This window comes from Saccostrea cucullata, unplaced genomic scaffold (genome assembly GCF_032062105.1).
Source record: "Saccostrea cucullata isolate Sc308-1 unplaced genomic scaffold, CSIRO_AGI_Scuc_v1 ctg4151, whole genome shotgun sequence".
In the NCBI taxonomy this organism is placed as follows: Eukaryota; Metazoa; Mollusca; class Bivalvia; order Ostreida; family Ostreidae; genus Saccostrea; species Saccostrea cuccullata.
In genome coordinates, this window is record NW_026937426.1 from 61465 (window position 1) to 80077 (window position 18613).

The 18613-nt window shown below is 32.5% G+C and overlaps 1 protein-coding gene across 1 annotated transcript in view; it reads left to right on the top strand.

Annotated features, from left to right (window-relative positions):
- The window catches only part of LOC134248195 (uncharacterized), a 30648-nt gene extending 12821 nt beyond the window's left edge, over positions 1 to 17827 (top strand). Inside the window, exons 6-13 of the mRNA XM_062730619.1 lie at positions 1847 to 2014; positions 2266 to 2667; positions 2783 to 2944; positions 13126 to 13563; positions 13862 to 14200; positions 14774 to 14923; positions 15720 to 15738; positions 16290 to 17827. Of these exons, the coding sequence (XP_062586603.1) occupies positions 1847 to 2014; positions 2266 to 2667; positions 2783 to 2944; positions 13126 to 13563; positions 13862 to 14200; positions 14774 to 14923; positions 15720 to 15738; positions 16290 to 16314 (1703 nt within the window). The 3' untranslated portion in view covers positions 16315 to 17827. The remainder of the gene's footprint in view (positions 1 to 1846; positions 2015 to 2265; positions 2668 to 2782; positions 2945 to 13125; positions 13564 to 13861; positions 14201 to 14773; positions 14924 to 15719; positions 15739 to 16289) is intronic.
- Positions 17828 to 18613: the final 786 nt, after the last annotated feature.

The window sequence follows — 18613 nt, forward strand, 5'->3', positions numbered from 1 at the left end:
AGACCGGTTCTTCAAACAACCTGTTGAAACATCACAGGGGAAGCAAATTGCTCCGCGTCACATTTATTAGGAAAACTATTTTTGCATTCAAATGAAGCTGAATTTGTTCAAAATTTGATACATAAAACATACCTTGTGGTCCGAAAGACGACATTTAAAAAAGATACACAACAGTTTTAACACATCTGTTTCATATTTAGATATTTGACTTAAAAAAAACGTTAATTGTAACCTTACAAGAAAGCTTTATGATAAACCACAGGTGCTTGAGGACAGGACCCCCCCCCCCCCAATATAGACCCCCGGGCCTGTTCGACTATTTTCACATAAATTATATATGGATGACACATTTGTGATAGAATCTATCCTACCAATTCAGAAAATTTGCTTAAACTTACATTTTATAAAAATATCTACCCTCTCTATATAACAAGGTTGCCAACTTCGTCTGCAAACTGAGAGGCACTGCCGAGAATTTTGGTTGAATCGTCTCATAAATCTAAACAAAGTCCTAAAATCAACAACTCATATTGCAGATTGAATATTCTTTTCATTAACCACTAACTGTCATGAAGGTTAAGGCACTTTAACAGTGGTTATGACCAAGTTTTCGAAAGGATGTCAGGCTACAGTCAGCGTTTTTGCTTAGTGAACGGAAGTGACGAGGAGACGACTTTTTACCAAAATACACAGTTCTGCAGAAAGTCTGAGACACTGTTTTGAATTAAACTTTTGAAGAAATTTGGTTGATATACACTTTAAAAAATGTCTTTTAAATGTATTGGGAGAACAGAGTTCTAAACCGCCGATGCAAATGAAATGTCTCTAATTATTTTTCAAATACCTGATTTGCATGTGAGAGTTATGCCCTTTTAAAAATGCAATTTATAAAAATATCTTCTTTTCATTAAATATTTCTCATAAAAAATCTGTCATTGCCTTATTTGTGATAAGATCTGTACCAGCAAATCGAAAAATTACCTAAAACAAACGTTCTATTAAATCTACCCTACATTCTCTATATAAAAATCTAGAGAGGGTAGATATTTTTATAAAATGTAAGTTTAAGCAAATTTTCTGAATTGATAGGATAGATTCTATCACAAATGTGTCATCCATATATAATTTTTGTGAAAAAAGTCGAACAGGCCCAGGGGTCTATATTGGGGGTGGGTGGGGTCCTGTCCTCAAGCACCTGTGAGTTTCTTTGACATTATTCCCAGTAGTAAGACTTTCCTCCTGCATTTAACATCATTTATTTATCCGATAGCTCAGTAGCACTGTCATATAATCTAAAAAGTGAAGATAGAGATCAGTAATTGATTTTAGAAAATCTTTTAAAAATTTAAATAGAATTTTTTTCCTATTCAATTCAGTATAAAATCAAATCCTAACAATTGGTATGAAATACATGTATATCAGTTAAAAGCCAAAATAGGCAATATTTGCTAACAATGTCATTGTAAAGACCTTAAAATGTACGACATGTCTACTCTAACAGTTGTTGAAATCTTAGTCACATAAAGTCGGTTAAAAGCATGTCTTTCTTAAAAGTAAAAGTACTTACAAGAAGCTCTCGAGTAGCGAATAAGTTGGTACACATAAGCATCATTAACAAGTGATAGTGGAATAATTCTAACACAAATAAGTGAAAATTCCCGAAATATATATACGAAGCAACGATATGCTATTCCCTGGTAAAAGTAAATGGAAAAGGTTTTCATGGAATGAAATGGCATACAAATATTTGACGACTACAAATTAAACATGAACAAGCATATACAAGGCATACTCCTCTATGCGGTAGTAAAGCTAGTGTCTCTTATTGTTCTACCTCTAACTTCAGGTATTTCCCCAACCACGACTTTAGCAAATGATCTTAAGTCCGCCGCTGGAAGCACTGCTCGATACGTTGAGGCAACCTCCCCAGCAGACCTAGCTACAAAATTCAACACCGTTCTCACAAAAATCGCTGTCTGTCCAACGTCTGCTTTTCCTGGTCCTACGTCAGTAGGTATGTCTGGGTGTCATATGGTGCTATAATATGTATATTATATCTTACCAAAATATTTATTCTGCTATAACTCGTAGCTAAGTAGACATATTTTTTTCATTAGAATAACCATCTTATGTCCTTTCTAAATATATTAGATAAATGAGGTTTTATTTTTCAGCTAGTATTTGTCAAGCTTGAATTAAAAATTAAACTATATGACTGCAAAGATTTAGGAAATTTTCAATCATATGTGTTTTGTCTATTTTCAGCTTGCAAGCTTGACATAGTTTTCATCGTTGAAAATTTTAACCTTCGCTTCATAAAAAGATTTGTGGCTGAGTTAGTCGAGGATCTACCGATTTCTTCAACTGGCGTCAGGGTAGGTTTTGTGGTATTTGATAGCGGAGCAAGAACAGAGTTTGGACTTACTGCTCATACCAGCTCCGAGGCCGTCAAAAGGGCAATTGAAGGAATTTCAGAGACGTCTAGCAACACTCATTATGTAGATAAGGGATTAATTCATGCTCGTGACTATGTCTTTACGGCTGCTGGTGGAGATCGCGCGGATGCTGTTAACTATTATGTCTTTATCGTTGGGCCATATTACAGTGATCCAATCACAACAGCAAGGATTATTAGAAGCAGTGGGGACAATATCATATTTGGCGTTCGTAAGTCAATATCCGTTAAATTTATTAATATGTGATACATAATCTGTTTTTTTTTCTCACAGGTTCAAAAAAGATCATGTTATCCGAAATAACATTTTCATTTTAACTATTTTAGATATTGGGACAAGTTACGCTACGACTTACAAGGAGACTGTTGGTTCCTGTGGGGATAACTCCAAATATACAAATATAAATTTTTATAACAACTTAATAAACATTAAAAATACAGTGAAAGGACAACTTACCACCTGTTATCAGCCTCCAGTATACACGCAAGGTATTTAGTTTTTGTGCTTAAAGGTGCATAAACACAGATTTGAATTTAATATTTTATGTATAATATCACGACTTATATATTGTAAGAGCATTTCACAGAAAAATATATGAAAAATCTTATTTCATTTAAAAGTTTTTGAGACTTCAAATTTTTGGATGGGTTTGATTGACACATCCTTGCACTTTCATTCCGCACTTAGTGTTATATACAGAGTTTAGCAAATTGAACACACCCGTGGAACGTACACAGTTTTTGTAACAGGGCACGAGCTCTGTTATTGTTAATGTTTAGGATTCACCGGGAGTGTTCAATTGTTAAAGTCTGCTCACCACAACTGCACGGACTGACAATATACTGTGTGTATGTTTTGCTTTTGAACACTTTTACTTTGAATTTTCTGGATTATAGCTTTAATATTTTTCAAGACCGAACACGTTAAAGGTGCATGGACACAGATTTGAAGTTTATATTTTCTATATAATATTACGGCTTATATATTGTAAGAGCATTTCACAGGAAAATATATTAAAAATCTTATTTCATATAAAAGTTATTAAAACTTCAAATTTTTGGATGGGTTTGATTGACCATCCTTGCACTTTCACAAATTTAAAATTTATTCTTAATACTTAGAAAAAGTGGCAATCTTGTTGTGTACTTATGAAAAATATTAAAACTTTAATCCAGAAAAAAAATTATATTCAGTGTAGAAATGTTCGAATGCAAAACCACGTCACATGTATCGTCATTCCGCACTTAGTGTTATATACAGAGTTTAGCAAATTGAACACACCCGTGGAACTTACACAGTTTTTGTAACAGGGCACGAGCTCTGTTATTGTTAATGTTTAGGATTCACCGGGAGTGTTCAATTGTTAAAGTCTGCTCACCACAACTGCACGGACTGACAATATACTGTGTGTATGTTTTGCTTTCGAACATTTCTATTCTGAATTTTCTGGATCATAGTCTTAATATTTTTTCATTTATACACAACCAAGATTGCCATTTTTCCTAAGTATTAAGAATAGAATTAAAATTTGTGAAGTGCAAGGATATGTCAATCAAACCCGTCAAAAATTTTTGAAGTTTTAATAACTTTTATATGAAATAAGATTTTTAATATATCTTTGTGTAAAATGCCATTAAAATATATAAGCCGTAATATTATATAGAAAATATAAACTTCAAATCTGTGTCCATGCACCTTTAACGCGTTCGGTCTTGAAAAATATTAAAGCTATAATCCAGAAAATTCAAAGTAAAAGTGCCATGTTTACAAAAAACTATATACGAGGGTTGTTCCAAAAAGTCGTAGACAGGGAACATAGTTTATTTTTTCTTTGCTAAATCAAATTTCTTTTCTTGTCATAGCAAAAAGTAATATAGCATAGCATGTATGTCAAGTATGTCATAGCATTTCAAGTTTCATGACGATACCACGTTAAATAAGAAAACTTTGAAAAAATAAAGAAACCATGTAAGTGCACATCGGCGCACGAAAGCAAGCGTAATTTACGTCTCTCATAACGTCATGATCCCTTATTCTGCTTCACATGAGGCTATTAACATCCTAATAAATATATCTTTATACTGAAAAATCACTCTTGACTAAGGGAATTATTTAAATTCACTACTGTCCGTTTTCTTTAGCAGATTCAAATTTTAGTCAAAATTAAATTAGTTAAAAGATCACCTTACATTTTAGACAGTAGAGAATACACCTTGTTTGACGACGTTCATGACCCAGAACGTTCCCAATTGTCTGCGTTTAACAAACACTACTCTACTTTATATGCAATAACTATTTTTTACGATATAGAGGAAAAAGTATCTTTAAATCTCATGCAATTAAAAAAAAACTATTCTATTAAAATAAATGACATGTAATGTCCTTTCTGTACTTTCCCCCCTGTCTCTGATGAATATAAAACATATTTCATATATTTTTGCAACTTAGTTGTTTTTCCCCCGTGTTTGACAAAGCCAAGTTTGCCCGGAACCAAGAATCATGGTCATGATTAACGTTCCGGGATGCAATTACTGATAGATATTTCATATTTTTTGCTACTTAGTTGTTTCTTTTCCATTTTGTTACGAAGCTAAGTTAGCCCGGAACCAAAAATTATGCTCATAATAAACGTTCTGGGTTGCAATTACTGAAAGATATTTCATATATTTTAGCTACTTAGTTGTTTGTTTTCCAATTTTTGACGAAGCCAAGTTAGCCCGGAACCAAAAATTATGGTAATAATAAACGTTCCGGGTTGCAATTACTGAAAGATATTTCATATTTTATAGCTTCTTAGTTGTTTGTTTTCCAATTTTTGACGAAGCTAAGTTAGCCCGGAACCAAAAATTATGGTCATAATAAACGTTCCGGGTTGCAATTACTGAAAGATATTTCATATGTATTTGCTACTTACATGTAGTTGTTTCATTTCCAGCTTTTGAGGAAGCTAAGTTAGCCCGGAACCAAAAAATTATGCTCATAATAAACGTTCGGGGTTGCAATTACTGAAAGATATTTCATATATTTTTGCTACTTAGTTGTTTGTTTTCCAGTTTTTGACAAAGCCAAGTTAGCCCGGAACCAAGAATCATGGTCATGATTAACGTTCCGGGATGTAATTACTGAAAGATATTTCATATATTTTAGCTACTTAGTTGTTTGTTTTCCAATTTTTGACGAAGCCAAGTTAGCCCGGAACCAAAAATTATGGTAATAATAAACGTTCCGGGTTGCAATTACTGAAAGATATTTCATATATTTTAGCTACTTAGTTGTTTGTTTTCCAATTTTTGACGAAGCCAAGTTAGCCCGGAACCAAAAATTATGGTCATAATAAACGTTCCGGGTTGCAATTACTGAAAGATATTTCATATGTATTTGCTACTTACATGTAGTTGTTTCATTTCCAGCTTTTGAGGAAGCTAAGTTAGCCCGGAACCAAAAAATTATGCTCATAATAAACGTTCGGGGTTGCAATTACTGAAAGATATTTCATATATTTTTGCTACTTAGTTGTTTGTTTTCCAGTTTTTGACAAAGCCAAGTTAGCCCGGAACCAAGAATCATGGTCATGATTAACGTTCCGGGATGTAATTACTGAAAGATATTTCATATATTTTTGCTACTAAGTTGTTTCTTTTCCATTTTGTTACAAAGCTAAGTTAGCCCGGAACCAAAAATTATGCTCATAATAAACGTTCCGGGTTGCAATTACTGAACTTCCTATTTCAAGTTACTATCATGTGTAGATCTAGAAGGGGCGGGGGTGTTAGCTCCCCCTTAGTTATTTAATTAGAATTTAATAAAACAATCGAATTAAATTTTGATCCACTCGCATACTCGCTACCCTTAGTGTAGCTACTAGCGAGTATGCGAGCAAATCTAGCATCTAAAACCATATGCGAATACATGTTTTGTATAATCATATATGTGACCCCCCCCAAAAAAAAAAAAATCAGGTTTGGAGGCGATTAAAGTTTTTATTTTCCTTATTTATTAAGAACATTTCTGAGTTAGTACTTCTTTATTGGGTGTATCCCTATTCCTTTTTTTAGAAGCATGTTTGAATTTAAGACTGATATGTTTAAGTATTTTTTTTTAAATTCATTTTCATCGATTTCTATTGCATACATATATCTTTAGCAGATTAGTCCATTTTTATCCAAGTTTTGTGTAAAAAAAAAAAGAGAGTAATATAATAGAGTTATTTGTGTACAATCTAGTTTACATTTAGCAGAAACAGAAAAGCGGAGCTACATGACAATACACAAGTAACTTTTCTTTTCATAGTTGTTTGTATTATTGGATAAGTATTTTAGAAAAGATATAAGGCATACATGTAACATCTTTTCTTGTTCTTTGTCCAAGTTGATCAACAGACTCTCTCTCTCTCTCTCTCTCTCTCTCTCTCTCTCTCTCCTCCATGAAGAGGAAGTCACCTCTATAAACTTTCTTTAATTTTTTGAATATGTGTTGTTTCTCTGCTGTTTTTATTATTTACATCGGCTTAAACCAATAAATGCAGCAGATTGGTTTAGATCTTTTGAATGTATCCCCCCCCCCATCCCTCCGTTTTTGTCCCAATAAAAACAATCAATTGTATATTTTTATCTATTTCGAAAGGGCTTGAATAAATCTTTTTCAATGATTTAATATTCAAATGCATACATGTCAATTAATGAGTGCATTTTTATTAACTGTTCTCTCCATTTCTATTTGTACAGGTATATACATATATTCACACGGTATGATGTTCATAAATTGATTTAGTACATTAAAGAAATCATTAATTTACAGTAAATAGTTGATTTATTTACACAAAAAACATTCTTAATTGTTTTCCTGACACCAACGTTTCTTAAAATCACCTAAGATATGACTTAAGACATGTCCGCAGTCATTTTAAAGTTAGGACTAAGATTAGGAGGTCTCCTAAGATAGGGTAGCTTCGATGGCCTCACTTAAGACTAAGACATGTCGTAAGTTCGTCTTAAGAGATGTCTTAGTCCTAAGATAGCTTCATAAGCATGCCTGCAGGTTTTCATTTTAAATTAAGATTTTACATTCCCATCGAGTTCTAGAGCGGAAATACACGTTTCATCAGAATTAAAGAGAAACCTTTTCTTTTTTCCAAATAATTATAGTTTTTGAAAGTTCGTAAAAAAGTCTATTATATCCATAGGAAAAGTCATTCAAAGATGTCTTTTGAAAAATCAGGTAGGTGATAGAACAAACGTTCGCGGTTGCCTTCCCCACTAAGACTCCTTTGTTTGTTGAACACATCCAACAAAATGTTAATTAAAATATAGAAAATTTCATACCGAGCAAATCAAGTTTTTATCTACTGTTCACTGCAGGGGAAGGAGGGGGGGGGGGGGTGAGCAGACTTCACGATGCTGTTCATATAAATAGTAAAATACAGATCTGTGTCTGTAATACATTTCTTCTTCAGTGTTATTTTTACAAATGAATACAAATGTACTTGTACTTACGTGCATAAATAAAAATGAGTTGAATTTTATTCAAAAGATTTTAGCCGTGTCATTGAAACATTTCCAAGTTGATCATGTTTTGTTGACATATAACATTAAAATTAAAAAAAAAAAAAAAAAAAAAAAAAACTTCACCTGACGAAGAAAAATAATCAACAAACAGGAAACACTTTTCCTTCGTATTAAATGCTTAAATGATAAATTCCCTTTTTATATTAGATCCGGTGTAAAGGCGAATAATGACCCCCATCGAATAATGACCGGGGGGTCATTTTTCAACGACAAAAAATGACCCCCACCCGTAGAAAAAAAAATCATTTTTTGTAGAAAAAGAGTCCTAGGGGTCATTATTTTATCTGTTAGTCCTATAAAAAATTGACCCCCATTGAAATATGACCCCCTTTAAAGCGATACAACATTTATAACAGATGAAAGGGAAAAATATGCTGTAAATTATAATTGTTCTTCCTTCGAGTAACTCATGCATTTATTCGAATAAATTTGATCATAGACCTAAAGCGATTTAGGTCTATGATTTGATCTTTGTTCTTCTTAGCACGTAGGGGTAATAAGGTTCCTCATTTCTCTCTGGCGAAATATTGACAGATTAGTTTGGAGCTATTCAAATTCATTCAATTAATCTTCATTTCTCTGATAAAGGAGCAAACCTAGAAAATCAAAGATGGCACATGTAAATGGATCCAACGCACGCTGGAGATGAAATTTTAAATATATATTTTTTCTTAACTGACTCCATTGATACGTTTTTTTGCAGAAAAAAAATATTTGTTGGGAAAAAGTGGAAATTTTTAGCAGACGAATTAATATCGGTGCGTACAAATAAGTAATTTGTTCGAATTAATAAGGTTTTCATTCGGACGACTGAGTAAAAATAGAAATGGATGACAGGACGCCTCGATGCTGTATATTTTTAATATGTTCCATCCTATACATGTAGGCTATCATTATATGATTAAATATTTTAAATCTTTGCAAATACATATTCTTTTTATACCCCCCCCCCAAAAAAAAAAACATTACGTTAAATCAAAACAAAAAAAATAATAATGAATGAAAAGCAAAAACATACTGTAGTAAATAAAACTTTATACCTTTCAATAACACTGAAAAAGGCTTTAGATAAAATATTGAAATGAAGTTAAGCCTTCACACAAGTACTATCATATCGTAATTTAATTCGCCATGATTAAAGCATACTTTAAATGTTGGTGGGGGTATACTTGAAAGTATTGTGGTAAAGTAACAGTTGAAAATTAGTAGAATAGTAGATCATTTTAAGCTTATTTTTAGTCCCTCCTTATAGAAAAATAAATGTAGGGTAGTTTTTTGTTGCTTTCGTTGATAATCGACTTCCTCCTAAATAAGTAAGGGGGTCGGGTGGGTATAACACCTAAAAATATGCTCTGTAAAGCTATGGGCTAGTGTAAAATACACATTCTAATGCGAAAACTATACATTTAGACATAACCTTTTGATTTAGCACACAGTATTCATAACATTTCTTAATTCTTGTTTTACTCTACCCTTTTACTCAGTTCTGAGTATATTTTTCAGAGAATTTAATATGAAAATCAGAACAAACATTTTCGTTTTTGTAACCTTTTCTTTATACTGTATCATAATATGAAAAGTTAATTGAAGACCATTTCTTTTTATGTCCACGTAATTGAAGATTCGGGGGTATATAGTTTTATCGTGTCCGTCTGTATGTCTGTCTGTCTGTCTACCATAACTTCTCATTTATTGGAGCTATCACTTTCATACTGAATATGTGTATTTCTTGTGACAAGACCTTACTTTGGTTACCACTAAATTTGACCTTTACATTGGAGTTTGTCACATTTTACACAAAAATGCCAAATTTTTATTTTGGCCATAACTTTTAAACGGTAGATACTAGTACTCTCATACTTCACATATATATTTTTTATGGCATGACCTTTCATTGGATACTAAAAACTTTGACCTTCTGACCTTGACCTTGGAGATTTCCGTACTTATGAAAAAAAACTAACCTTGGCCATAACTTTTGAACGGTAAGGGCTAGGGTTTTCATACTTCACATAATTATGTAATCCTTGTTACATTATACCTTTCTTAAGAAACCATTAACTTTGACCCTTTGACCTTTGAGTTTGACCTACCTTTCAAAAAACTTATCCTTAACCATTACTTTTGAACAAGTGGTGCTAGGTCTTTACTATTTTGCAATTGTATTTCTTGTGAGAAGACCCTACGTTGGGTACCGATATACTTAAGGAGGCTAGTGGGTCAACTAATAATTTTTTTATTAACCACCAGATAACTTAAATTTTGGGATATGATATCTTAAGCTGTCAACTATCACTTGGCAAAGAAAAATTTTATAAATTTTAGCTTTAAAATTTGGTCATTTTATTATATCTTTATATGGCGCTCTTCTTCTAATGGAGATCAAAATAGTCTAAAAATGGCCACGACCACCCAGCCTCTTTAAATTCCATTTAAGAAAAGTTTAATCTTCGCTATATTGCCATACAGGGGCATAGTTGTTTCACAAACACATCTTTTTATATATAAGAGGAGCTGCGGATTAGAGATGGATACCCCAAAGCGTAACAGACGGACGGACATTCCGATCACTATATATATACCCTCCCGCTTTTCAAGCGGAGGATATAATAATATATAATACTGCTGATTTTTTCTGTCAGTATGATGATTTTCACCATCGAAAAACAATGTTTACCTAACCCTTTAGGCTCGATAAATCTTTTACTCCTTTAGATTGTGAATCATCGCATTGACCTTAAAATATAGCTATAAATGTATAATGTTATGAGATCAACATATTCCCAATAAGTTCGGGTGGGCATTTTGCCGAAAATGCTTCTTTATCTAATTTTTTTATGCCCCCTAAAAATTTCAGCTTTAATCCACAGGGGGTCATTTTTCTACGGGGTTCATTTTTCTTCACGTGGGTTCTGCAAATTTTTAGGGTGGTGACGCTTTTTCTACGGGCAAAAGGGTCATTTTTCGACGTCGAATAATGACCGGGGGTCATTTTTCGCCGTAGAATATTGACCGGGGGTCATTTTTCTCTATCGAAAAATGACCCCCGGTCATTATTCTATGGGGGTCATTATTCGTCTTTACACCGGCATCCACTGTTTCCCATTATGTTCTTGTATTTTAATATATTTGGTTTAAAAAAAACGCAACTACATGTATGGGTGTTTAAAAAATTGTAAGGAAATGAAAATATTACCCAATAATTAAAGTATTTTATCGTAAATATAATTAATCTATCACCATTATCATCTGATCAGGGTGGTCATGTGTGCTTACGGCGATTCGCAAGACTGAGCAATTATTCGTATCGATAGAAGCCAAGTGTGTCGTAAAACAGCATATGGGGGTATATCAATGTAAACAAGTTTCACACCTTCTTTTGTTTACAAGGAATCAAAATAATCAACTGGAATTTCATGGATTAATATAATATTTAAATCAGAATCAATAAATATATAATGTCTCTGGTAAAAAGACCGCATATTCTGACTTAAATGTAAACATATGTATGTCTTACGATTAAATCCTGCTGTATCATATACGAAGGTATAAAAGAAAGAAGAAAATTAAAATTAACAGCCAATATTAAATAGAAATAGAGAGTTTAATAAGGTGCTTGGTTGCCCGGAACGTTTTTTACGGCCGGAACCAATCTTACGTGGGCCGGAATGTTTATTATGGCCCGGAACCAATATTATAGGTATTTAGCGTTCCGGCCGGAACGCCAAGTTACCCGGAACGTATATTATGCGACATGTCTCGGGTACACGTTCGTCGACGCCATTTTCATTAATCTCAATTTGAACAATACTTTGAAAATCATGCCACCAGTCATCTGTTTCTAATGCTATTTATATGAAATTTTGACATATTATTAAGATTTTGATTCTGGTTTCAGTGATTTAAATTTTAGTTTAATCTTTTACATAATACCAATGAAATAAAAGTAAATGTAATAGATATATGCGTAAATTATTCCGAATTTTGGTCGTGCGCCGATGTACCATATCGGCCTTCATATAAATCGTCCCAATAAAATTGATATGAAAGATATATATTTAAAAAATTCACAATTTTAAAGAACATTGAATGTATTATGTCTCTGCAAAATTTGGTTAGTATCGGTTGCGTGTTAAAAAAGTTATTAACACTGTCAGCGACTTTTTAGGACAACCCTCGTATGTACGTTTAACGGTTGTGATCAATTCGCTAGACTCTGTACACAACACTGAGGGCGGAATGACGATACTTGTGTAGAAGTTTTGCTTTCTAACATTTTTTCTCTTAATATAATTAATTTTTCTGGATTAAAGGTCTTAATATTTTTTTCATTTATATACAACAAGATTCCCATTTTTCTTAAGAATAAAAGTAAAATTTGTGAGAGTGCAAGGATGTGTCAATCAAACCCATCCAAAAATTAACTTTAAGATGAAATAAAATTTTCATTGTATTTTTGTGTGAAATGCTATTAAAATACACATGTATAAAAGTAGGTATATTATACAGACAATATGAACTTCAAATCTGTGTCTATGCACCTTTAACCACTACGCTACGAAGTATACATGTATGTATTATTGATTTAAATGAACGGGTTTGTTAAAGCGTACATTTTTTTTTTCAGAAATGTGACATTTTCATATAGAATGGGTTCAGATTCCATTTTTGGGACTAATGAAATAGATTCACATTTACGTCTCTATCATGTAAGGTTAACGAAGAATAGAGACTTGACCCATTCATATTCAAAATTCAATATTTGTGGCTCTATACTTAACCCATTTTCCACTAAATATACTTAACTGTCATCTTTGAAAAAAAAAAGACTGTCAAATAATAAGTCGTTCAGTAAAATAAAATAATGAAATGTTTTAAAGATGACATTACTGAAAACAAGATTTTTAGAAAAATATTACTTTTCCCTGACTTTTGAAAATTCAGAAAAATATTATCTCAGAGCGGGGGATTGTTCTCGCCGTGTACGCCCTCTTTCTTTGATTATTATGTCTAGGTACAGACTTTTCATAAGTTTCCATATTTTGTGTTAATGTACTATATATAGTATACGTTGAGTATCTTTAATTTTTTTTTTACTGTTCCAGCTTGTAAACTTGATATAGCCTTTATCATCGATGATACGATCGCTGTTACCGCTACTCAGTTCACGGAAATGAAAACTGCTCTTGAAGTTCTTGTCAGTAAAATGCTTATTGGTGATAATGCAATAAGAATAGGAGTAGTAACATTCGGTGATGGAGCTGTAACCGCCTTTCCGCTAAACCAGTACTCCAATGCATCTGACTTGATCAGTGCCATAAATGCTCTTACACAAGGAAATTCTACTTATGATAGAAATCTTCGGTATGTAGAAAAAGCCATCACGTATACGATGTTGAGCTTCTTCACGCAAGGCAACGGAGACCGTGATGATTCAATGAATTATTACGTCGTACTTACATACGGGGGTACTTCTGGATCTAATTTTACAGAATATGGAAGAGCAGCGCTGCATAATTCCTCGATGGATATTTTCATTCTAGGTAATTTTAAGTGTTGCTTTGATAGTATGAAAGTTATTCACTTAATTTGATACCTATATAAGTTTGTAGCATTGGTCTATTATCATTTTTGCACCATCCATAAATTTTCCTATTGAAAGTACAAAAAATTGAAAAATTTATTCAGTCTGGAAAAGCATCAGTCTATTGCAAGGTAACTCGCTGCGTCTGCTGATACCGACTGCACCAAGGTAGAGAAAAACGAAAAATCATCATAATTAAGAAACTTATAAGCAACATTAAAACAATATTATAAAATTTTAGAAGTAATTAATTTCAGGTGTTAATGTTCCTCCGAGCGATGAAGCTGATTATCAGGGGGGTGTCATCACAGGGAGATACATAGGGGGTACCAGTTTCGCCACCCATCAGTGTGACAACAATGTGTTCTCAACCATCACCCAATGTACACGACCAGCTGATACCACTACTACTGATACAACTAGTGCTACTATTACTAGTACTGATAAAACTGCCATCACTACTGATACTGCTGCTACCCCTATTTCCACTACCGATACTTCTACTATTACAAATGATATATCCACTACTACTGTCAGTTCTACAACCGACACTATTACTTCCACTGGACAAAATGCATCTTTCCCTACAACTTCAGGTATGTAAAGATTCCAAAGAAAGTTTAATTTTCCTATAATTAAGTATGAAGTTTAATCAAGACTTGTCGAAAAAGTTTTAAAAAATTGAAAGCCTGAAAACTTTTTAAAAATATTAACAAAAGTAAACGCTATTTGTTAGTAACATGCATTTTATTTTCTCAAACATAATTTATTAAGATATAGAATTAAGAAAATATCTGGCAAATACATTTTTAACTTTTGTATATCATGTAAATTTTAATTTAATATGTCTGAAAAGATGTTGGAGACTTGTTGAAAATGAATCATAAAATTCGTTGATTTGTTAAGATATTTCAAAAGTTACTCTAAGCCTTAAAATAATTTCCTTCAGATTTTGACTGATTCAATGGCAAAAAAGACGAATGACCCTGAGAAAGTAATGTTCTTTGATGTAAAATTATGTTATGTTATTCTGAATTCTTTCATTTTGAGTTACCCTTACAATTCCACAAAACTCTACGCGCGCCTGCGCGTGTTTCACAGAATATCAAATTGTAGCTAAAAACTCGTAAAGGATGATCTTCGATTCATTTTTAAACATTTTTGAACAGTGAATGGTACGTTTGATGAGCAGACTCAAGGCTCTGATGTGAATATGAACACCATTGTCATCATCGTCGTCGTTGTTATTGTATCTCTGGTGATAGGAACAGCTGTATCTGTCCTAGTATATAAAAGATTCATCAGTCTAAAGAATAAAGGTAAACGCCACTTACCCACTCACTTTTTTGTGAAAATCAAAAAAAGATAAATGAAGAATCTAGAGAATGGACTTTCTCTCAAACCTTAGAAATTCTACTTAATATACATTTTTACTATTACTTTTCTGAAAGATTTTTAACTACCTGATGATGTCTTCGAATATGTGTACAAACTTACCGATTTCTTGTCCGTCTGTGTCAACTTTAAATCGCAGTATTCATGAACGGATTATCTTTCTTATAAGATATATGGCACATATATTTTGTTTTTCTATTATCATATGGCTCCTGCAGTGGCGGATCCAGTAATCTTGAAGAAAAAGGGTGCGGCCAGTTTGGGATCGGGGTAGGGGCCCACATCTACATAAAAAAAGATTTAAGCCTATTGAATTTTATAAATATTTTGGACACAAAAGGAGGAGGGCCTCCTGCCCCCTCTAAATCCGCCTGTGCCCTGTACAAATTTTCATATAAAATCCACACCTTTAATCAATGGAGGAAATATAAAATGTAAAAATATTTATTGTAACAAACAGTAATCATTAGAATTATGCTTTAACATGTATGAAGACACCTTAATAATATAAGAGAATAAATCTAAAGGGTTTTTATTTATCTACATGTATTTATGCATACATTTAATTAAAATCAGCATTCATAGAAGATGTCTTTCATTTCTGCAATCTCAGCTACATGTTATCTATTTGATCCTATATAATTGCTTTAAGTACCTCACAAAATAACTAAAAATTGAATTGTTTTACATGATGTCCAGATTTTATAAATATAATTTCAGTCAGACAGATTGCTGTTAGGTAATGAAAATATTTATTTATTTATAGCTGTTGTCTATAATAAAAGAATAATTACTTATATTGCCACTACAACTTCTTCTATATGTACATCTTCTTCTACTACAAGTACATGTATATTCCTACAACCCTCTGCAATAAAAACAATAGCTACTACTAATACTAATGTTGCAACTACTACATGATTGTATAACTACCGGGGGTATTACTTGTACTTTTGCTATTTCTACTTCTACTACTTATAACACTACTTTTTACTAGTATTTTTACTACTACTACTACTATTATTGCTGCTGCTGCTTATACACAGGTATTAACATATGTCATTTTGTCAGATTTCAATTGTAAACAAAAGTGCAAAAGTAACACCGAAAACTGATAAAGAAAAGTCGCCATTTTCCGACAAAAAACATTTTTAGGCAATAAATAAAATTGTTTTTTATGTTTTAATACTCAGTGAATATAACATTTCTATACCCATGTGATTGTATATGCATATGTACATATTCTATTTATGACAATTTTCGAATTAAATTGTTTTTTATTTATTTTAGGCCACAAGCCCAACAAAACAGATAATTGAATGCGAGTTTTCATCTGAATAAAGTCTTTTCTTTGTAAATAATTATTGGAAGTGCTTTCAATCAGACCTGCAGTAATGAATATAAGTCGTCTAAGACCATGAAATTGAAAGTGTGATTTATCAAGAACATGTATATGCTTATCCGTATCTTTAGTTGCAAAATGGATGACAAACTGTTTTAATAAGTAGGTATGAAACATTTCGATATAATCAAAACCTATCTGGACTTCTAAATTTTATCAATGAGGCAAATAGTTATAGTTTTGCACATAGCAAAGGTTTACACAAACAATACAAAATAAAAACAATATACATGCTTTTGTTTCTATTGAGTTCTCATACCATTACTTATAGTACTTATTAATTAGGAAGAGACTTTGTCAGGAGGATTTAGTCTCATATTTTGTATGGATTGAAAGTATTCTATTGTTTACAAAGGGATCGATTATAAACATCAGTTTATCGATATACGAGGGCTGTTTAATGAGTAATGCCCTGAACTATTTTCCATGAAAAATAAGGGTCAGATTATGATAAAATATGTTTTAACGCATGAATGGATCTTTAGTCAACTGACAACCGGTTATGTGATCACGTTTTACATAGTTTTATATAGTTTAATTTTGAGAACCTATAAAACAAAGGCTATTCAAGACAGTGCATGTAAAAATACTAGTAAATAATTGTTGAAGAAGACTGAAGTAAGAAGCTTCATAAAAGCTGCTGTTTTACTTGGTAAGCATCCCACAGAAATATTTAGTGAAGTGCGTGATGTTTATGGAAATCAATGTTTGTCATATAGACAAATTAAAAGGTGGATATCAAAAATCAAAAATTGTAAACTGGAGGTAAAAGTTTAGTCCCGTCCTGGTCGAACAAGAACAACAACATCTGATGCAATGATAGCTAAAATTCAAAAACTTGTTACTGATGATGGTAGATTGACTGTTAGACAATTAGCTAAGTTAGTAGGCATATCTTCGGGCACAGTTTACGCAGTTTTGAAGAAACAATTGGCCCTGAAAAAGCTTAGCGCGCGTTGGATACCGCACGTTTGACAAATGAACAAAAAGAACAAGGTGTAAGAATATCCAAACAATTATTGAAAAAAAAAACTAAAAACTGCAATGATCGACGTTTGTCAGAACTTCTAACGGGTGATGAAACCTGGATTCATTACTTTGAACCCAAAGAAAAATTAACAACAAAATGTGATTATCAAAAAGATCGAAGCGCCTAGGGATAGCCAAAATATGCCAAAGCACTAAGAAAGTGTTATATGTATTTTCTTCAACAGCAAAGGTCTTGTGGCTCAGATTCCTATTAGGAAAGGTCGTTCGATAACTGGACGAGTCTACAAAGAAGAAGTTTACAAAAGGTTAAGAGTGTGTGAGAGGTAGCGACCAAAGTTTGGCATCCGTCACATCAATCTCCTTCATGACAACGGGCCAGCACACATGTCACGTATAGTAAAAGAGTTTTTAGAGAAGGAAAAGGTTAATGTTTTACCACACCCACTTTATTCGCCTGACCTGTCTCCCTGTGAATTTTTCTTTTCCAAAGTTAAAAAAACACCTCTCAGGAAAGAAGTACAACCTTAGGAACTCCATAGGATCTGGTATATTTCAGAATATGAAGAGCATACCCCAAACTATGTATAAAAAGGCATTTAGGAACTGGATAAAAAGGTTGCAAAAATGTGTTTCAGTTAGAAGAGAGTATTTTGAAGGAAATCACTAAAATAAAAACATTGACTATTGTTTTTGTTTCTTTCTGAACACCGAGGACATTATTTATCGAACAGCCCTCGTAACATGCAAATGTTATACATTGAGGAGTCAATAAATTAAAAGTAGTAAAAGATGAAGCAGACATAGAATATCTTGTTATATTCGATAAAATGTAAAGAATAGTTTTTTCAATGAAAATGAAACTCATAAATTTACTTTACTTGTCATTTGAAAAATTATTTTGTTGAAAAACATTCTGATTGTACACACAACTACTCTGATATTCAAAAGATACTTAAGTTTCTGATTGCAATATGTATGAAGTGTTTGGGGACCAGGATCCGGAATTCCCGTGGATAGCAATTGTACTCCGTTATGAGCAGACATATTTTTGTATTCATATAAAGCAGAATGTATTCAAAATCCTATACATGAAAAGAAGAAAACACTTGCTGTGGCCTTCAACTCAAAATTTAGATTTGATGACGACTTATTATCAATTCACAGTAGGTAAATGTATTTCCATTCTGATGTCGAAACGATGTATCCCAGTGAGCTTGAAATA